Genomic DNA, 22,595 nt, shown 5'->3' with positions numbered 1-22,595 from the left:
TTTAAGTGTTGTGTACTCATGAATCAATTCTCTTAAATTTGTCATTAAATTTTATTCATTAAAAATTTTAATCATTTTATTTAGTCATTAAAATATTAGTTTCTTTTAACAAATACTATGGCTTCCTTAGGATGGACCTGGAGCCATCTGCTGAGTAAGAGGCACATCTAACAGGAAAACTGGCAGTGCCTGGGCAGGGACCAGGAGAAAAGCCAAGCGTCAGACCTCCCATCTGGACCTGGGGAGGAGGTGGCGGCTCTTCAGCACACTGTTGGGAACCAGCTCTAGGGGCAATCTGTACATTTCCACAGATTTGCACAAACTCCCCATGAAAGTGGCCACATGACACTTTAAAATAAAGTTTTAATTTGTTACAAAGACTACAAATTTATCCAAATTACAAAATCACTTGGCTCTAATTCCTAGGAAATCTTACAGAGATGGAGATGACACTGCACCAAGAATTCAGAGTGCGGGTGATTTCCTCATCTGGGAGCCATCTCCTTCTTCAGCTGATAGTTCCCTCAGTATCACCACAGAGTTGGTCCCTTTGTTCTAGGCGTGTGGGTCTCCTCACTTTTCAGCACACAAAACTGGCAACTATTAATTTTTTCACCTCATTCTTTCTCATGTTTTCCTCCACCAACATCACAGAAGAATTGTCACAGGCCATTACTTTGTCAACAAATTTTCCCAATCACTCAAACCCATTGTAAATTCTCCTTCTCTGAGATCACATTTAATATGTACTATGTGATATAAACTTTGCCAAGGTTGATCAGTTCTTTGTTTCATTCATGTCAAACATTTTTATACAGTACATTATAAACCCTTCTTAGAAAGATACTAGCTTATAATTAAACTATTCTCATTAACTCATGAATGCTTAACAGTTTCAGAGACACTTCAAGATGTTCTTAAGCACAACTGAAAGTAGTGAAACTTTAAGTAGCAAAAATTTTCAAATCTGTCTTTGTCATATGACATGTTTTAGAAATGACAGTAGCACTTTCCATCAGCCCCTCTGGCACTATACCATGGCCAAGAAAGTTCTACTTTTGGCTAAGTTAATGTTTGCTGATCTCATTCTGACAGGTCAGCATGTTTGGTAAACCATGTCCAGCTATCATCTTAGCAAGGATTCATCTAACAGAAGTCACTGGTAGCAAATCTGAAGATATTACAGATGGAGTATTCAGAGTATTGGAGAAATTGAAATGAGGGGTTCTTAGTTTCTGCTTTTGGAAGCAGAGAGAGAGAGAGACAGAGAGAGAGATCTGCACAATTTACATCAAGCTCTGGATGATACACTATAAGGAGCAACAGGTAGCTGTAGAAGAACTTTCTGAACTATCCTCATTCAGATTCATTCTTTCAACAATATTTATTTAATACCTACCCTGTAGAGGTGCTATTCTGGGTACTGCAGTATAACTGTAACCAAACCAGACAAATCCCTGTATGATACAGCTGGTTCTAGTAAATCTGTTCAGAGCCCTGCTGACACCATGGTCACAGGGTGGGGTGATGCCATTTTTTCATCGATTGCCTCCAGTGGTGAATGGCAATTTCCTTCCACAAACCCTAGCACTCTGGTTAGCGTAATGAACACAGTGATTCTATTACTCCTCTTGGATCACAGTCGTGAAATAATTTAAAAGTTATCTACATATTCACAAAGTTGAGAGCAGTAATTTTATACTAAACATTTACTTGTGAATTATTCTGCTAAAATCTTTTCCTGCATTATCTCACTTTATCTTTGAAATAATTCCATGTCCTGAGATGACAGTTACTATTATTATTATTATCATTTGTATTATTATTCTATAGATAGAGAATGGGTTTAGAGAGGTTCAGAAACTTTCTCAGTGTTACAAGGCAATTCTTGTGGGACAACTTAATGTTTATGCATAGCTGTCCACATTTAAAATCTGAGGAAACTGTTACCCTTTAAACCTTCCACTTGATGCTAATGGTGCAGGTCTGACTTCTGTGTCTAATCTCAGCATCAGGCAAGTGCTAGAAAGCCTCCGCTGCATGAAATTAGGATAGAAATTGGAGGCATGTTTTAAACAGATAGGCATTTGGCTTTTGCAGTTTTATTTTTCACATTTGTTCTTTTCTAACAAAAGAAATCAAATTAAAACTCATTTGAGAATATATCCACTGCCAATTTCATAATTAGTGGAAGCAAGGATTGAAGCAATGCAGGCAAGAGAAGGTTTTTGCATCAATTAGACTCCAATTACATTCAGAAAGTACCCAGGATCACAATAACAAAAAAAGGAAAAAGTTAATTGTTAATGATTTAATCTTTGCTTCCCTGTTATTTATTATGGTGACTCATGCTTGTCCAGAATTTACTCTATTCTGGGCAAATAGCATGTGCCTTGAATAGTCAAGAAGTTTATGCACACAGAGGTCATGGTTTTGTTACTGTCCATGAGGAAACTGAGGCTGTAACTTGCCCAGAGCTTCACCTCAGCGAGTCATCGTGCCAGGGGTCACATATTACCTACCTCAGCCTCAGATGGGTCCCTTTAACCCACTATGTCAGTCATAAGTACACAGGGCCATTAGGAAGAATATAAAGCAATGGCATCCCTCCTCATCCACCCACAAGAGCACCCATAAGTGTCACGGTACTGTGAACAGACAGGGAAGGGGCATAGGAGTCATCTCCCTCCCAGTTCAGGTTTATAAGGGTCCAAGATGCCTGGAGTGGCATTCATCACAGATCAAGTTCAATCACAAGGTCAATCACTATCAGCAATGATGTCCTGGACTGTGCCATGAGTAGACAGGGTTTCCAGGGTGGGATGAAAAGCCAGGAGTCCAAATACCAGTGGCACGGTGATTCCAGGGATGCCACAGATATATGGGTAGGCAGCACAAGCACAGGGGCAGGAGACAGTGAGGATGAACCTCATCGCTTTTTAAATGAGTCAGAAGAACTGAATTCTGGTATTGGTTTTGCCACATGGCATCCCTGTCTTTGGCACCTTACCTTTCCCTGTCTGCTACATTCAGCATGGAATATTATCTACCATGAGCCAAGTCCTCATCTCATACTTAGAGCTCAAACTCGCAAAGCCTTGGACATGTGACATAATCCCTTGGTGTCTCATATCCACTCCTATAGCTGGGATAATAATGACATCTAGCTCCTGTGTTCGGTGGATAACATTGTGTGGACAAAATGAGTTAGTTAGCCCTTAGACCAGAGCCTGGCTGCCTCATTACCTAACAGCTTTACTATTATGAAGAGCAAATGAAGTATTAGGCATGAAAATGCTTTTTCAGTTCTAAAGGTCCCCCCAAAGCAAGAGTTACTATGTTGGAATTCCATGGTCAAGCAAGATGTCTAAGTCTATCTACAGCAACATTCTGGGTCTGTCTCCATAATTTTGCAAAGAGGGAACTGTTATATTTGTAACACATTCTGTTATGCAACTAATCCAGCACTTTTAAATACGAAGGCTGAACATGAACATAATTATCCTTTCCATCCCTACTTTGAAATTAATGTCTCTAATTTACAAATCAGTGTAATAACACAGTACATATCCTTAGGAAAAAATGTAAAGAATGAATGAAAGTATTTCACAGTTACTTGACCTTGCTGATAACCAAAGTAGCCAACTGCTTAATTGATATAAATTAAGATTAAATACCTCTCTCCAGCCATATAAAAAAAACCTGTCATTTCTAAAAATTCTCACAATTGGAGATTCATTTGAGCTACTAATATTCCTTTTTAAAGACAGAAATAAGCCCATGAGAGCTGCCATAAGCCCACCTTTAATCAGACTGTTTTCCTCTTAAATTTGACTTGGCGTATTTCTGACCGAGGAATTTATGAATTGTTTTACAGCAGTATTAACTGGGATAATCAATTAAGATCCATTAATAATAAAGGAAGCACAAAGGGAGGACAGGGTAGTGTTGAGAGCACAACACTTGGAGTCATATAGACCTGAGTGTGAGTCCCAGGAGTACAGTATGTTGCAGAGAGCCACTTAAAACTCTCAAAGTGTTAGTTTCTGCATATGTGAAGCTGGGCCATTAATAATAGCATCTGTCTCCTGGAGATGTGCTGAGAGTTAAAGAAAACTCAGCCTTCCTCTATCTGTCCTCCTGAGAGGGAATTAATTCTTAATGTCCTGAAGCATTCACTGTATCAACTGATTTAATATCTTTCCTAGGCATCTAGAATAGCACTTGCTATGGACCCTCCTTGGGACAATGAGGAAAATGTGACTCACAATGGATCTTTGGCTTAAAACTCCTGTGGAACTCAGGTTCCCAAAGCCCACAATGGTAAACAGTTCGGCTTGTGGCAGACACTGAACAGATGATCCTTACTGTTACCCACAGGGCAAGTGTAGCTGTAGGAGCAGTGTGAGAGAACCAGGAAGCCAACTCACTGTATGGTGACTAAGTCGCTGTGTCACTTCAGCAACTCCAGAACGTGCTTGAGCATTAAATTCTCCACATGAATTAGGAAACCTGTTCATCTCAAAAGGTGGCTTAGGATCACTTGATTCAAAACATTTGCACCTGTCCAGTAAGTGATTTAGGAATACACTTGACTCATACAGATGAATGGTGATACTAAATACTTGCCAGATCAGACAGTATCCAACCTCCCAACCTTAGATGTATAAGTCAAAAAATATATTCCACAAAAACGCTTGTCTTTTGCCCTCCATCTGAGGAATAAAACCTTGAGTTGAAAGGTGTTTATTCAAGGGTCGTGGACTACAGAGAGCCTTCATTCCTAACAGATACTCAGTTAAATATGTGTTGAATAATGATGGAGGACAGAGGATTTTAGATACTCAGATATTACTTCACCCTCCTCCAAAGCCCTCAGAGATGAAGTAAACCAATGCTATGAAGATACAGTTTCTGCTAACCTGATGTTTACTTACAAATATAATATGAAATAGTCACCTTTAGTTCTATCCTCTAAGTACGCTGTGAAATGCAAGTCTTTTGTGAGCTGACCTGGAAACATAACCCCAATTATTGTTTAAATGGGATGTTTTTGTGATAGAAGTTTAAATTCTCCAACATTCACATTAGAGAAGTCAGAAAGTGCTAACAAGATCATTTATGTGTCTGCCTTTTAAAAAGGGCACAGCCAGCCAGGCTCAGAATGAAGTCATGCAGGGTGTTCCCTGCTGTCCATGAGATGGAAGCAAGGGCTTGGTTCCTTAATCATTTAAAGAATCATAAACAGACACGAATAAAGACTCTGTCCCAGCACCTGCAAGGCTCAGAGCCAGCAATCATTCTAATGGGATTATTTCTCAGAGTCCGTAACAAAGCAGAAAAGTAGAATTCCATTGTCTCCTCTTTGGCAATTTTCTCTCAATTTCTGGAATTAATAAATGGATTTGTTAATAAGAGAATACAGTTGGGAAAATCCCATTTTTGGAAAATATCATATTAAATAGTTCAAAATTTCTACTAACATTGTGAGAATGCCTTTAGATCATTTTAATCAAATCAAATCAATGCATACAAAGGATACCAATTATACATATATACATGTTTTATATAAATACATTATATATCCATATAATTTATATCCATATTAAATTTACTTATGTTATATAGATTTATTCTTCCTAAGTGTTAGGGTTCAGGTGTGGAATGTCCCCTAAAACACTCATGTATGTGTTCAGAGGTGGGGCTTTGGGAAGGTGATCGGATCGTGGGGTTGATACACTCATCATGGATTGATCTTCTGATGAGTTTGGGCTGACTGTGCTGTTAGGAGGGTGGCCGGGTCTGAAGAAGTGGTCACAAGGGGTGCGGGTGGCCCAGCAGGATCATCTCCTTCCCTTCTCCTCCCTTTGCTCGCCACTTCCTGGCTGGCAGGGCTTGAGAACATTTTCCTCCTCCGTGTTCTTCTGCCACGCAGACCAGGACTGAAACCGAGAGCCAAAACAAACCTCTTCTCCTATAAGTTGTGGGTGTTGAGTGTTTTGTTCCAGCAACAACAAGGTGACTAAGACACTATGGCATATCATCTCCAACCCCATTCTTCCCATCATACAATTTCCCCAAAGGAGTAGTACCTAATATTAGTACATTAGAATTAAAATCACCCTGTATAGATCCATCTATTCAACACCAACTGTGTTTATTAAGAAGTGGTACGGTTATCACCCACACGAGCCATTCCTAATTTGTCACACACTAGAAAAGAACGTGACAATATAAGTGTGATCATCTAGGGAAACTCCTTCATTTGATGAAAGAGGAAGACAATGGCCAGAAAGTTGGACTACAGGTATTTCAGGGGCACAGGATGGCAGCTGGCATGCCAGCCTCTAATGCACTATGACACACATACACACACATGTACACACCACACACACCACACTACTCATATTCTTTTCAAAAGCACATAAACTTACATGTGGTTTAAATTGGGGATGGGGCTTCTGAGTAAAGTGCAGAGGACAGTCATGGGAACACTTCATGGGAATGTTGACTCCAACAACTTATACCCGTTGACATGCAGAGAGCAGAGCTACTAGGGGATCCTGAGACCAAATTCAGTTTCCCAAAAGACTGTCTTCCCACAAGGTGGCTGGCATCTCAGGTTACAACAGCTCTGAGTTGAAGTTGTCAGTGTTTGTTTTTTTTTATTTCTAACTTTTGACAAGTTTTGTGAAAAAGTACAGCACTGTGTGATAGTAAAGGTGGCCAAAAAAAAAAAGAATGTCATCAACCTTGGGTAATCCTCTCCCCAAAGGGCACCCTGCGGCCCTATTCATCTCCTCTAATTGGTTATTTGCAACCTATCACTCCCTGATTCAAACTCTGGGGTGATATGCACTTCACTGGATATTCATTTGCATCCAAATATTTTAACCTGACTTTTTTGGTTCTTTGCAGCCTGTTAAAAGCTTAGAACTACTTTCTGCTGCCTTCTCAGGCAGGCATTCAGGTTGACATTGCCAACTCTGCACTAAGTGCACTTTCCCTATGCAAGGCTGCCCACTGCTTTCTTCTCTGCTCCTTGTCCCCCCGGCATCCTCCCTGCAGCTGGACAAGGTGGAGCAGGAGAATGTACAGCCTCTGAGCTGTCTCCAGGCCCAAATTTTGGGGCATGGCTCTTCTTCAGATGCCACATCCCTCCACAAGGGTAATATAATACTCTACCCACCCATCCAGGGACAGGCAATCAGATCCTTCTCTCAGACCTAGGCTCTAAATCCAATCCACCTGCAATCAAGTTCAGGACATCTTTTAGCCACCTCCACCACTCCAAGGACATAGCCAAAAGAAAACTCATTTAGGTGCCATTGTTTTTGTCTTTCTGGAAGAAAGTCCAGTCCTTTCTCACGTATAGGAGGGTCCCTTTTCTACGGAAGGTAGGAGTGATGTCAAGGTGCCCATTAGGCTGGGAGCCCTGCTCCCAAAGCTGCAATGCCTGATGCTGCCACACTCCAGCTAGGACCAGGAAACATCACTGGTGTCTGTTCCCTTCCCAGTCTCCATGTAACTGCGGAAGCAGGGGGCACCGCTGAGGCAGAGCAATCTCCCCACTCAGATGCCTTCTTGCCCCCTTGCACCTGAAGAGGAATGGCCTCCCTGCATGCATCCTGAGTCCCACAGGGGCCTGGGGAGCTGAGATGAGTGCCTGGCACCTGCTTCTGCCACCACCACCACCTGCCCCTCACCCGAGGATCACACCCAGGTTTAAACCTAACCACCAGGTTTAACCTTGTAATGAAGGAAATGCCCCCCACCCCACAGTGTCTATCTCCTTCAATCAGGAGGAAACAGACTCCATGTGTGCATGTGTAGCATCCACAGGTCCTCAATAAACACATCACCTCCCAGACCTGCTTCCCTATCAGCCACAAGAGCAAGATCTCAGAAGCTGAGTCTTCCTTCCCAGGTGCCCAATTGTCCAGGAAAACGTGGGGAGGTGAATCTCATTGCTAGCCACCACATCTCCAAGAGTGGTCCCCCTGTGCCTGTGGCTAGGCCCCAGGACGCAGCTCTGGCCAACAGTTCTCCACCTCAGGCTTGGGCAGGGCTGCAGCCAACTCTCTCCTCCCTCCCTCCCTCCCTCCCTCCCTCCCTCCCGCAGGACCCCCGGCCCCCAGGTCCCCCGGTCACCGCTGGACCCCAGTCCCCTGTCATGCACACCGCCCCGTCCCCGAGCTCTCCCCGGTCCCCCCGGGGCTCAGAGCACCCTGAGACAGGTGCACGGCCCCCGCCGGCCCCTGCCTGCCCTCCTGTCCCGTCCCGTCCCGTCCCGTCCTGTCCCAGTCCCAGCCCCCGCTCAGCTCACCCAGGCCCAGGAACAGCAGCAGCGGGGGCGGCAGCGGCGTGGTCGCGATTCTGCGGCGCGGGGCAGGGCGGGCGGTCACAGTCCCGGGCCCCGTCTTGGTCCCTGTCCCCATTCTCGTCCCCGTTCCCGTTCCCCTTCCCGTTCCCGTTGCCACTGCCGTTCCAGATCAGCGCGGCCGACTGGAGCTGGCAGGAGACTGCGCGTCCCGGAGCTCCAGGGCAAGGGCGCCCCCTATTTATGTCCCGCCCTTGGCCGCCCGAGCCCCACGGCCCGCTCCGGGTGACAGACACCTGTGTCCCCTGCCCCGGGACGAGTGGGGTGGGACCCGGGACAGAGCCCAGACGGGGGGTGGGGGGGGGTGGATCTGGGACAGGGAACCAGAGTGCACCGGGCCAGGAAACACCTGAGTCTGCAGTCATTGCTGACAGTCACAGCCTCAGATTCAGGGCAGGGGACTCAAGGGTCAGCGTCATGTTCAGGACGCTAAGGTGACCTCTTTGCAGCGCTCACTGTCTGCCCATAATTTAGCTGTCTGGGAACGCAGCTCACCGAGATCTACTTTAGAAATTTCATTTACAATGTCTTCATCCATTCACTCGTTTATTCCCTATATTTATATTTACTTATTGTACTTCCTCTATAATTCTCTTTATTTTAGTTAGGTCTGTATAAACAAGAACATTGTTGCCTGCGGCACTGTGGCGTTGTGGAAAGGTGGAGTTTGGTGTTGGTGGAACAAGTTATTTTACAGACACTCAGTTTTCAAGGACAGACAATTATGCCCAATTTGACCTTATACTTTTAATATATTTGCCTTCCAAGTAGCCAAAGGTACAGGTGTTAGGTGCCGGTCTGTGTTTCTCTTTTAAGAGCAATACCAGGATGCACACCCCTTTAGAAGCTGTATTTCTATTGCATCAAACTGTCCACCAAACACTATTTTGGACATGAAATGCAGTTCAAGTGTCTGCCCCTTCCTCCAACCCCACTGTTGGAATGAAGCAAATGTATCACACACTTTACTTGCACAGGTGACATTGCATTCCAAAACCAATTCAAATATTTTAGAGTCCCGAGGTAAGAGATCCACAGCTATTAATTTTCCAGACTCCATTCTAGCCCCACACAACAGCTCATACAGCATTGGTACACAGGGCAGGCAAGGGCTTAGAGAAGCCCAAAGTTGGGGTAAAAGGTCACAGTATTCCAGATGACAAGGGCAAAACTAGAAAAGCAAGGGGCTTGGAATCACCTCTCCCTCTCTGGACTTTTCCCCTTGTCAGTATCAGGGCCTCTCATCCCCAGAGGGCACTCCAGCCAGCAGCTATCCTATTATCTCCAGCAGAGTGCTCCAGTCCTGTTTCCTTTTTCACAGGAAATAAATAAATAAATAAATAAAGCACACCTAAGCAAAAAGTACTACATGTTTGTTGAGTGTTGTACATTGTCAGGACTTCAGGTAAATGTTCATCATTCATGCCATTCAAATGGCAAATTAACTTTCTCAGGCCACTAGAGTATGAAATAGTGTAATTTAATATATTAAATAGGCCAGATAAATTAATAACCTTCCCTAAGGGCTTTGTTTACTGCCAGAAATAGTAAAGTGCTCCCAGGAAAGTGCCCTCTGCATTTTCTGACACCAGAAATCCAATCTCTTCAAGGTTAAGAGACTTTTCCTTTCTTCCTCTCTTTCCTCTTTCTCTTCTCCTTTTCTCTCTCTTCCATCTCCTTCTTCTTCCTCTCTCCCTCCCTCCCTTCTCCATTTGCTTATGAAGGAAGATAAATTGTAGAGGTTGAAGGTAAAAACTGATTTTCCCTATCACTAAGCTGTGTCTCCATCCTTTAGACATAAGCTAAGCTGTTACTAAAAGAAGAAAAGATCAAAATCACTCCAGAGTTCCAGGGTAGAACTTGTGCCCCAGCATCCCCAAGCTGGATGGCTTGAATGGTGTCTAGCCCAAACCAGGACCAGGCAGGTAGAACCAGCCCTCCCAAGCCCGGTATGAGGCTCAAGCAGATTCCTTTGTGGCCTGGAAGAATCAGCCTTCTCCTCCCTCCCACCCAGAGCAACCTCCAGCAGGCACATTCCTCCCCCTCCTCTGGACAGGACAAAATAAGCTTGTAGTTTTTTGTGGAACACATCAGCAGACACACACGTGGAGTTGGGAAGGAAGATTTTGGAATGCATTCATTCTAGGTCAACACATTCTCCAAATGTCCATTGAAATTACTTAATTCAGTAAGAATGTGTGAATGAGAAGAACGAAAGATTTTAAAAGTGCAATGTTGTACAGTAATAATGAGCATAATACTTTATATATCATTAAAATTAATAGCATGGTATAGAGAGAGAACTTGCAAATATTTTTATTGAAAACTGTTATATTGAAATTAGTCTGTAAGGAAATACCAATGAAAAATCACAACTGGATTCTGTTTTCAAATCTAATTGGGAGAAAGTAGTTATTACTGTTTTTTCCTTTTCCTTCCCACTTTATAGCACCTTCATCATTAGTCTTTTGGGGAGCCTTGGTTTTATATGTGTGCCCCAAACTTTTTGGTTTGCTATCTTTTGAAAATGGCAACTCAACACAAGTTCAGCAAATCTCAAGCAGAATCCTCTCTGGGTCTGTAAATTTGATGGTTTCAGTTCACCATTGTAGTGATTTGGGGCCATATTCATATATGTTTTTAAAAGAAGCTGCTGTTTAAAATAAACTTGGGCTTTTCTGCAAGTCCAAGTTGTAGGTGACTTGAGAGAGTCCTTGACTGGTGTGACCTGAGTGCTGTAATGTGGGAAGCCCCTATGTGCCCTTCCCTGAGACCCCAGGAACAGTGGCTTCCTCCCTCCCACCTAGTCCTGGAGTCCCCTAGTATAGACACCCTCTGCATAGGATGACAAGGTGGAAGATCTGAAGAATGGGTTTAGGAGTCTGTTCAGTCTGTGTGTGTGTGAGTTGTCACTAATTGGCCAAATCACAGTGGCTTCCCCCAGCCTCCTCTCCTTATCTGTCAAATGTGATGCAGTGATTTGCAGACTTCATGATCCACAATAATACATGTCTCCAAGGTGAAAGTCTGGCAGAATAGAAGTTATTCAATGAATGATGGGTGTTATGTTATTAAATTTTACAGATTTCATAGACAAGATCAGGAGGGATTGGTTTTCTTAATAACCCTGTATTATTCCTAGTTAAGAGGAAGAGGAGACAAAACACAGAGTAAGACAATGGTGGAAAGTCATCATGGAGCTGAAATTCCATGGCCTGGGGCATCATTGTGCCTCCTCCTGATCCCTTAGACTCCTCTGACCTTCTCCACCAACTCTTTTTCCTCTCCTCTCTTCAACACTGTAGATACCAAGACAGCAAGTAACCAGGACATGAGAACTTACTGAGCAGTGTCTCAGTCCATTTTCTACTGCTGTGACTGAATACCATAGCCCACATGGATGATAAAGAGTAGAGGTCTATCAGCTCATGGCTCTTCATGCTGGAGAGTCTGAGGAACAGGACCACTGCATCCATAAGGCCCCCTTCCTGCACTGTCATAATTCAGGAGTGTCACACACATGTCAGAGCCAGTGAGCCAGCCCAGGCTCTCCTCCTCCTCTTACAAAGCTACATATACCATGACTATGCCCATCCTTGTGACCACACATAGTCCTAACCACCTCCCAAAGCTCCACCTCCAAACATTATGGCACACACATTTGGGGATTACTTTCCAACATGGACTTTCCTCAGATGCATTCAAACCATGGCATTCGTCCCCTGACCACTCAGTACATGTCCCTCTCATGCAAAGTACACTCATGCTATTTCTATAGTCCCAAAGGCTTTGGGTCCATCACTAGCCCAAAGCCCAAAGTCCAGTCTCATTTAAATGAGACACTGGCACCAGCCACTCAGGTCTCTATGCTTGCTGCTCCCCCTGAAACAGGGGAGACTATTTTGGTGAAAGGAGAATGAGGGGCTTTTTTCCAAGCCAGCTCTGAGAAGATGGAGGAGCTCTGATTGACTCAAATCATCATTTCCCTGTATCAGGGGTGAAAGGAAGAGAGGAGAGACAGAATGCAAGGAGATGATACAGCATACAGAGCTCACACATTCATGTAACCCCCCTCCCTACTTCTTCTGTCACCAGACAGGGTCCCAGGAGGACCCCAAAGCTAAGTTAAGGAACCTAATCCACTCTACTTGCAGAATAAGTTTGCAGGTTTGCTGACTCCCGTATCAGAAAAAGAAGTGTTTTATTAAGCATAAATTAAAAGATATGCACTCAGAGAAGTAGAGAGAGAGGGACACATTTCCTGACACTGGGAACTTTTATGCTTCTTTTTAGGGGGCAGAAACCCTGGGAAAAGGTGCCCCATCCCCAGAAGGTTGCTGGCCTATACTACAGAGATGAGCCCACTTGTTTTTTAAGATGAACAATTTAAGCATTCTTTAGATTCTCTCAACCTGCTCCTTTAATTAGGATCAGCTTCCTGCTCTCTACTTTCTCAATTAAGCCAATCTATGGAGGGTCAGCATTCCTGGGGAATTTTGGGTGTGATGGGTCTGGAAGGGGAGGAGCCTAAATGTAACCAAGGGAATGCAGATATGGACTCCATGAGTGACTGGAGCCAAGACCTAGACGTGGTATTCTCCAAAGTACAATTTTTAGTAATGATTTCCTTGTCTCCTTTCTACTTTTATTTCTTCTATCCTCTCTCCTTTCTCCCCTCTTCCCTTCCTTCCCTGGAAAGGACCCAGGCTCTGACCTCCTGGTCCAGCTGTCCACTCATCTGGGGTGAGGAGAGGGGAAGTGGTTTACACTTTGAGCCGGGGGAAGTCTAGAGAGGCAGCTGGTCTCCAAAGGAAAAAGTTCTAACTTTTAAAGATCTGCTTTGTCTCTGGGTTACAATGTGAGACTCAAGGCATGATTCATCCTGTGGAAAACCCCCTCTATCTATGATAAGCTTGTGAAATAAGTTATTCACTTCCAGAAAACAATGGTGGGATGGGAAAAGGACAGAGAGTCCTGCTCCAAAAAAAGAGAAGTAGGCAAGAAGAAAGGAATAACTGGTCCCGAATAAGTCCAAACCCAACAGAGGAAACAGCACTAAGCTGGACAGACTTCTCCCCATATCCTACACACATGTGTGTTCAAGACCCGGCCTCCCAGGCCCCAGAGAGCTGTGCCCTGTGGCCTTGTTGGGCTCAGCCCTTGCTTCTGGCCTTGCTGGTTGGAGCCTGTTGTCTGCAGCTCTTCTCCATAATCACTGTGATGGTGGGATTCTGCTCCCAACACATACTGCTTGGCACAGGCTCTCTGCACTGGCTCTGCCTCTCTGACAAGTGCCTGCATGGGCCTCCAGGCTGTCTGTGGTAGCCTTTGAAATCTAGGTGGAGGCAGGCATGTCCTGCAGCTCTGGTATTCTGCAGGCCTTCAGAATTATTACTATGTGGACATTGCAAGTGTTGACAGCCTATGCCTCCCAGAGCAGTAGGTGGAGCCTCTCTTGAGGGCATCTAAACCACAGCCACCAAAGAGCACTGTACCTGAACTTAGATGACACAAATTTACACTGTCTTGGGTAGTGAGACTGTGGAGGGTACTCCCGACCAGTCCCAGGAAACCATGCTGCTCACCTAGTACGCTTGGTGCTGGCAAGAGAAGCAGCTGTGAAGACCTCTGAGATGCCTCTTGAGTGTCTCTCCAATGATCTTGGACTTCCTCCCATATATACTAGTCTCCTTCATTCATACGAATCTCTGACTGTCTATAGCAAATGTTGCTCAGCCACAGTTCTCTGGGAAATGTTCATTCATTCTCTGGGCTGAGAATTTCCCAAATCTTCTCACTCTTGCTCCCTGTTAATTACAAATTTTGTCTTTAAGGTTGTTTCTTTGTCTTCGAATTTTACTACAAGCCCATGTGTCAAATCTATGGCACACATGTTGTTTTTCTTTTAAGACAAAAGATGTTAATGTATGAACTGTTTTTTCTAAACTGAAACCTCAGTATTCAAGTTTAATTGCAGTGTTGGCACTTTGCAGTAAATTAGTGGGTTTGGGGTTTCAGTGTGGTCACTCGTCTCTAAAAGGTTCACCATCACTGGACAGCTAGTACAAGCCATTAAAAGTAGCCGCACAACAGCTCAAATGTGTGGCTGCTTAGAAATTTCACCCACCAAATATCTTAGTTTATCACTCTTATCTTTCACATTTCATAAAGTCCTGGAGCATGGACACAACACAGCCAAATTCTTTGTAACTTCATAGCAAGGATGGTCTTCAACCCAACTTTCAATACCTTGTTCCTCAAGCCCATTTGAGACCTTTACTGTTCATATTTCTATTAGCACCCTGGCTGTGAGACCACTTAGGTCTTCACTAAGAAGTTCCAGATTCCCCTTCCTCTTCTCTTCATCTCACCAGAATCAGAACCTTGCTCTTTTCATGGCAATACAGGCTTTTCCCATCATATAGTTCAAACTGTCCCAGCTTCCACCCGTCTCCCAGTACCAAAGCCTCCTCCACATGGTCAGGTTTCTAAGATCCAAGGAATAACTTTATCTTTTAAGTAAAAAAATTAGTTCTCACTGTGCACCCCCAAGGGTCTGTGTCAGTGGTGGCGAACCTAAGAGAGCCTCATGAGGGCCTCCACAGGCTGTTTGTATCATTGAAGGTTCTAAAAGACTCACTATCACTGGTCTATGTGATCATTGTCTCCCTGTCCTCTAACTTCTGTGGAAGACAAACTGAAAGAGTGAGAACTAGGAAGCTGAAAAATAGGAGATGTGAAATGGTTTCATTTGAAATTGTTCTTTTAAAATACCTTTTGAAAAAGCAGAATGTGATTTGAAAGAATGGAAGGAGTGGAAGGAAGCTAATATTTACCTTTGAACCATGCATATTTGTCACCTTTTCTTTGTTTTAAGGCGAAAGCATTGACATACTTTTATCAACTGCAATGTAATGTATAAGTCTACCAAATAGTCCGGTTATGTCCTTAGCCTAACAAGCTGGAACATAAGGGTTTGCTAGTGACAATCATGCGTGTTCTTTTAATATTTGCTCTAAATTGCTTTCATTTTCTCTTACTGTCATTTGTTTCTGAAATGTCCCTTTACCTATGTATGTACAATAAGTTCTTGATTTACAATCATTCTAGTTGCGAATTTCCACAGATATGAATGGACATCAAATTATGAACAATTGTAGATGCAAACAAATCGCAGAAGTAGCTCATGTGTCTGCCTTATGTTTTCACAGGTATGCTGCTGTGTGCTTATTGTACAGTGAAACAGTGTACGGTATTGTAACTGTAAAAGTAAAAATAGTTTATTTACAATTGTTGTACTATACTGTACCACCGTTTTATGGTAACTGTAAAGGGAAACATAGTTTTAAACAGTATTTTTGTGTTTTTTTTGTGTTTTACACTGTATATCTGCGTCAAAGGTGTATAAGACTTACTTTGTCAGACTTATGAACAAATCTGACTCATGAACGTTCTCGTGGAACCAAACTCTTTTGGAAGTCAGGGACTTTCTGTGTCTGACATTTGTCTGTATATTACACTATTTGAAATGCTAGAAAATGACCCTGGATGTTGAATAGCTGTTACCACAGGCTGGGAAGTTGGAAGTGGGGAAGGAGGATAAAGAGAAGCCAGATTGGACTAATGCATGCTGTTGAAGAATTGCTCTGAACCCTATTAATTTGCGCATTTAGTTCAAGTTAATGAATGCACATGTATGTTAACAATAAATAAATAAAACAGCTTCTAAGATGGGTAGACACTGTTGTTATCCCCATTGTAATGAAAAGAAATCGAGGTCTGTTGTAGTCAAGTGATTTGTCCAAGTCTCAAAGTAAGTAGGTGGGCTATCATAAAATCCCAGCCTAAAGTCAACAAGGTTAAGAAAGGGAAAGCTTAAGAAAGTGTGTCTCCATCCACATGCTCTGCTATAACAAAATTCCATAAACTCAGTGGCTCAGACCACAGAAATTCATTTTCTTACAGTTGTGGAAGTTAGAAGTCCAAGGTCAAAATGCCAGCTGATGTGGTTCTAACACAGGCCCTCTCCAGGCTAGCAGGTGGTTGTTTTCTGCCTGGGCTCTACATGGTCATTCCACAGGCCCTGCACATGGTGAGAAATCAATTTCTCTCTCTCTCTCTCTCTCTCTCTCTCTCTCTCTCTCTCTCTCTCTCTCTCTCTCTCTCTCTCTCTCTCTCTCTCTCCCTGTCTCTCTCATTCTAATTCATTTTTTATGAGGCCATCAGTCCCATCAGAGTAGGACTTAGGACCTCACTATGGCCCTATGACCTCCTTTAACTATACTTACCTCCTAAAACTGAAATAGCAGAGTTTAGGCACTCAACATCAGAATCTAGGGGACAGATAAACGATCAGTCCATAAAAGGGAGTTTTCATTTTCAGAGTTGACTTAGTTCTGTCACTTCTCAGTTTTGGAGTTAGGCAGGCTTAGTTCTGTCACTTTTTTAAAATAAAATTTTTATTTTAAAGTCATAGAAAAACTGCAAAAATATCACAGAGAATTTCTGTACATCCCAAATCCATTTTCCCCTAATGTTAATCCTTTACTTCAGTATAGTACATCTACCACTGTTAAGAAAATTGTGCATTGCTATTAACTAAAGTCTGTATTTTACACAGGCTTCCTTAGTTCTTGCTAATGCTCTGCTTCTGTCCTAGAATCTACCCAGAATTCTACAGTAGGTTTGGTTCTTATGTCTCCTTAACATCTTCTTGGCTGTGACAGTTTTTCAGAGTTGGTGTGTTTTTGATGATCTTTAGACTTTTGAAGAGTATTTGTCAGGTATCTTGTAGAACACTCTTCAATTTGTGTTTTCCTAATGTTTTGTTCATGGTTAGGCAGAGTTTATTAGTTTGGGGCAGGAAGGACACAATAATAAAGCTTGCTTTCACTACACCATATGTAGGGTACATGATGTCAGTGTGACTTATCATTGTTGATGCTCACTTGGTCGTAGGGCTGAGTAATTTTGTCAGGCTTTTTCCACTGTGAAGTTGCTCTCTACCTCTTCCGCCCACACTATACTCTGTGAGCTCTGGAAGGAAGGTATTATGTCCAGCCCACACTTCAGGGTAGAGAGCTATGCATCGTATCTACATACATTATTTGGAAATTTTGCAGAAACTCTTCTATTCTCTGGCATTTGTTTATTTGTTCAACCATTTATTTGTATCAAGGTGAGTCATGGAGGCATGGCCCTGGGTACTGTACATGGTCCTTCACCACTTCCAATCTGGCACTTTCCCCCTGCTCTGATTCTCTCTCTTGCCACTGTGAACTTCCCATCCTTGCTCCACCATGTCCTTTACTCCTGATCTTTCTGCATTGGATCTAGTGACAATGAGCTGCATCTTCTGAAACCAAATTAAGTCTTTCCTAGAAATCAAATGAACCAAATTAAGTCTCTCTTCATTTAAGCTGTGAGTGTTGGGTATTGTGTCTTAGCAATGAGAAGACTAATGCAGTGCACAAATACATATTGACAGGAAATAACATTAATTTATGGTTTTTTAAAACATTATCCACCACAAGATAAAATGATGTTCCTGCTAATGCTTAGGCTAGGCTGAAATTTTAATTGAAAAATATGTATGAAAATGGTGCAGAACTACACAGTTGTATATAAAGTGATAGAAAATGTGAGCACTGATCTTGTCATAATTAACTTAGAATCTATCAATTCTAAGATACATACTTTTGATACTTCAGCATTTTAACATTAGCTTACTGCTATCCACTGTTGTCAGGCAACAATTATGATAAAGTTGCTATTGATTTTCACAGTTTCAAAGGCTGAGAAGGAAATCCTGTAGGCCACAAAGTGGAGCTTTAAGTGATGCTGTATCACCAATGCTTTTAAATGTATAAAGACAAATGTTGTATGGAAAAGCAAAAATATCAATTATTCAAAATTGAAAGTGGTTAAGAAAAGTAGGAACTAGAATTGAATAAATTAATCAATTTATTATATTTATTCTTCCTTTTAATGTATATACAACACTGTATACAGTAATACCTCGGTTCACAAATGTTTCTGTTCATGAACAGTTCAGTTTGGCAAAATTTTGCTTCCCTTCATGAACTCCACATTAGTTGACAAACACAACCACAGCCATCTTCCCGAGAATCATGGAATGAATTAAGTTCATGAACTGAGGTACCACTGTATAATAAAATCTGTGCCTGAGTCAAAAAACTTCCTCATTTAATTAGGATAAAATTAAAATTCTAAGTAATAGGGGCCGGGGATTTAGCTCAGGGGTGCCACTGCCTGCCTTGCAAGCACAAGGTCCTGAGTTTGATCCCTCGTACCAAAACAAACAAACAAAAATTCTAAGTAATAATAAATCAACGTTTGTTTTTTAATTTAAAATTTTCTTGATTTCCAGAAAATAATATTTCATCTTATTGATCTGTGGTATAGTAGATAAAACCTTCTTTTGGAGTGCCAAATGATAAGTTCATTGATATCCACTAATCTGAGAGACTGGTCCCCCAGACTGGTCCTTGCACTGCATAATTTCAGGGACAAAATAAGCAGCACCTCATGATATGTGTTCAAACATCTTCCTCTGGGTTATGAGAATTTTCACTGAAATCCTCTTCTCCCTTGAGCAAAGTTCCTAGAGACATTTATGAAAAATGTAAAGTTGTTATCTAAGAGAGATAACTCATCAAAACATTAACACCCATTAGCATCTGAGTATACAGGGACTAGTAGGAGGTAGGCAGTCACCCAGTGAGATAGGACAGGTAATTTCTGACTGCATAAAGCATCACTAAAAACAGCCTGGCTGGGGTTTTGGGTTCCACACTGAGTGAGCCTGCTGAGGTGAGAGAGTGATAGGAGGGGAAGGATCACACCAGAAGATCAGGGGAGAGAGAGAGCTGATGCTTTTGTTTATCCTCTGTATTAGTCAGTTTTCCATTACTATAACAAAATAGGTGAGATAATTAACATAGAAGGTAAAAGGGTTTGCTCTGGAGGTTCCTTCCCATGGTCAGTTGGCCCATTGCTATGGGATTGTGGTCATGTCATGGTAGGATGGCCTGACAGATCTAAGCCACTCACCTTATGGTTAGAAGGCAAATAATGAGACAGGTAGGGGCTGAAGTCCCACAGTCCTCTTTGGGGTCCTGCCTCTGATGACCCAGGACCCCCTACCAGGCTTTACTTCTCAAAGGTGCCAACATCTCCCAATAGTGCCACCCTGGGGACCAAGCCTTAAAGACCTGGTCCATTGTGGAGCATTCAAGAACAAAGCTACACCTCTCCTTTGTTCGTGGTCTGGTATTACCTTCAATAGAATCTTTCTTTCTATTCTCCACTCTAGCACAAAGTTCTGCAAGATTTCACTGGAAATACGTATGAGATGGGAACAAAACACATGGTGAATATTTAAATTTGTAAAAAATTATTACAGGAAAAGACACATTGCCATTAATCCCCCTCAAAATCCTCCTCCTTGCTTTGAACACAGTCATCCCATCCTTCTGGCCACTTTCTGGAACAGTTCTGGAAGTCCTCTTTTGTGAGTGTCTTTAGTGCATTGCTGTGGGTGCCTTGATGTCCTGATCATTTCAAAATGTTTACCTTTCATGGTCATTTTGACTTTGGGAGGAGCCAGAAGTTGCATGGTGCCAGATCTGATGAATAAGATACATGAGGGCAAGCCATAATTATTTTTATGACCCTGCCTTTCCATTGGCCAACTCTCGGCAGCAACACTCATTGCATTTTTAATCACACCTTGTAAAGATACTCACGAAAGAGAACTTCGGGAACTGCTTCAGCAAGTGAGAACAGCAATGGGAAAACGTGTTCAAAGAAAGTGAGTATTTTGAAGAGCATTCCTGGTAATGTGTTTTTTACTGTATTTTTTTAATTTAAGCATTTAATTCTGAGCTGAGGGCTCAGTGTAGAGCTGAACCTGCAGGAAGTAGACTCCACCTCCCTTCTCTGCCTATTCTCATGTAGGTAAAATCTGATTGGCACTGTAATGCTGTAATATCAGCCACTGACTAATTTTACAATATTTTATATTGTAATATAATAAAATATTTTATGTATATAAAATTTTATAATATTTCCCTGTGTGGAAATGTTATACAACAAATATATTTCTATATTTTCTCATTTACTTTTCATCATAATCCCATGAGGTATTATTTCCCCCCATCTTAAAAAAAGGAAAACTAAAGCTAACATGAGTTAATTCACTTGCAAAAAGACACAAGGAGAGTATATGGTATATCAAAGCCTCCTTCTCAGAACCAGTGACTTAGAAAACTAAATTTTATAATGTTAGACTGGGCCTCTCCTTTGGAGACAAATACAGTTCTGGAGGGTGTAATATAAAGAATTACATACATGCAATGACCAGCAGTATTCTGGGTCATGGTGACACACATTCTGACTATGGAATCCTCCAGGGCCCTAGTCCACTTTTCCTACCCACCTGAGTTGGAATGCAGGAATTCTACGCTGGCGGTGTGGCATTCTAACACTGTAACCACAACTAAACTCCTCCCCATAAGAAATCCTAGACCAATCTTACACACTATAGCAACAAGGCTAGGAATCTGCCAAACTAGATGAGTCTGGGCGAGGGCTGTTCCAAACCCACATTACTGAAATCTAGAAAACTAGATTTACCCAGAATGATCACAATGACTAATTCTGTCTTCATTAAGAAACAAAATTTCTGAAAAACTAGTAAACAAAATTTAGAAAATTCATTATGCCTTCCAGCTTCTAGATGAGTTCTCTAGAAAATGTGGTTTCAATGTAACAAAAGAAAGAATGTGGGAAAGTCCTGGTCAGCTGAATCATGGTAACAAGCAGAGCCATCTTTTGATGGCTCTGTTTGTTAATTCTGCTAGTGAATATATAATGAGCAAAGCAGAATGATGCCAAAGGGTGTCATGCCAGCCTCCGGGGCCTTTTCTCCTAGTCACATTCTAATTTTGCTCTTGGGACTTTATCAGACAGATTCAAGAGGAGGCAAGAAGGCCCAGTCCTGGGATGACAGCCATTTCACCTAAATACATAAAACTAGTCTATCCTGTTCACCTCCTTCACCCTGCACCTTATTCTGGCCCCATAATACCTCAGTATTCTGCAAACAAGCAAAGGGTACACATAGTGTTGAGTTTTAACTGTATGATGATATTCAAGGTATCCCCAAAGTTATAGCAAGACCCAATACAAGTGTAGCAATCATGGGAACAAGACATAGGAAGAAGCAGACTTTTTAGAAGAGGTAGATATTTATGCTCTTGGGAGACTCTCAGTTCCCAGAAGCAGACTTTACGGAGACTGGTGGAAAGTATTAAGATTGAGACAAGGAGAAAGTGAGCCAGTCCCAGCACCTGGAAGAAAGCTCCCCCACCGCCATTCCATGCTGCTAGGGCAGAGAAGGTGAGTCGGTCCCAGCTCCGGGAAGGGAACTCCCCCGCTGCCATTCCACACTTCTAGGACAGAGAAGGTGACCTATGCGGGCACCAGAAGCACCCCCGCCCCGCGTGGAAATGAGAAGACACATAAACAAGCCTCAAAAACAGACTTCCAGATCACCTACGGCTATCCCAAAGGGAAACGAGATGGAGCAATCTGATACTCAACCACATGGACTCTCTGAACTGGCAACAAAAGAGGATCTGGGAAAAATGAAATCAGAAATAATTACTCAGATAACAGCAAAGATTGTGCTCATAGTGCAAGACATGATTAATAAATCTAATGAGAACATAGATAAAAAAAAAATAGAGGATCTGAGGAACATGATGGAATCCCAACACAAGAAACAAATGGAATCCATAAAACAGATGCAAACAGATTTCCAAGAGATTAAAAACTCCGTTGAAAGTTTGCACCAGCAGAATGAACCAATGTGAGGATAGAATTTCAGATGTAGAAGATAAGATTGCAATTAGTGACCAGGAAAAGAAAAATTGCTTTAAAATTGTAAGGGAACACAAGAAATCAATCCAACGGCTGCTAGACGATGCAAAGAAGAATAACATAAGACTGATTGGAGTCAATGAAGAAAGAGGAGAGAGTGCAGATGACATAAAAAAAAATCACTGTTCACAGAAGTGATGGCAGAAAACTTCCCAAGGAGGGGAAAATAACTTGACATACAGATAAATGAGGCATATAGGACTCCAGCTAGCCTTGATCAAAAAAGTCTACACATAGGCATAAAATAGTT

The 22,595-nt window shown here is 42.3% G+C and overlaps 1 protein-coding gene across 1 annotated transcript in view; it reads right to left on the bottom strand.

The window, feature by feature from the left end:
* Btc (betacellulin) overlaps nucleotides 1-8,636 on the bottom strand; it is a 55,187-nt gene extending 46,551 nt beyond the window's left edge. The window contains exon 1 of the mRNA XM_004833908.4: nucleotides 8,327-8,636. Coding sequence (XP_004833965.1) covers nucleotides 8,327-8,438 — 112 coding nt within the window. The 5' untranslated portion in view covers nucleotides 8,439-8,636. The remainder of the gene's footprint in view (nucleotides 1-8,326) is intronic.
* Between the last annotated feature and the right edge of the window lie 13,959 nt (nucleotides 8,637-22,595).

This window comes from Heterocephalus glaber, unplaced genomic scaffold, assembly GCF_053883595.1.
Source record: "Heterocephalus glaber isolate CG9 unplaced genomic scaffold, H.glaber_assembly_v1.0 deba00001504, whole genome shotgun sequence".
Classification (NCBI taxonomy): Eukaryota; Metazoa; Chordata; class Mammalia; order Rodentia; family Bathyergidae; genus Heterocephalus; species Heterocephalus glaber.
The sequence above is the reverse complement of the archived record's forward strand: the minus strand, read 5'-3'. Positions and strand labels throughout refer to the sequence as shown.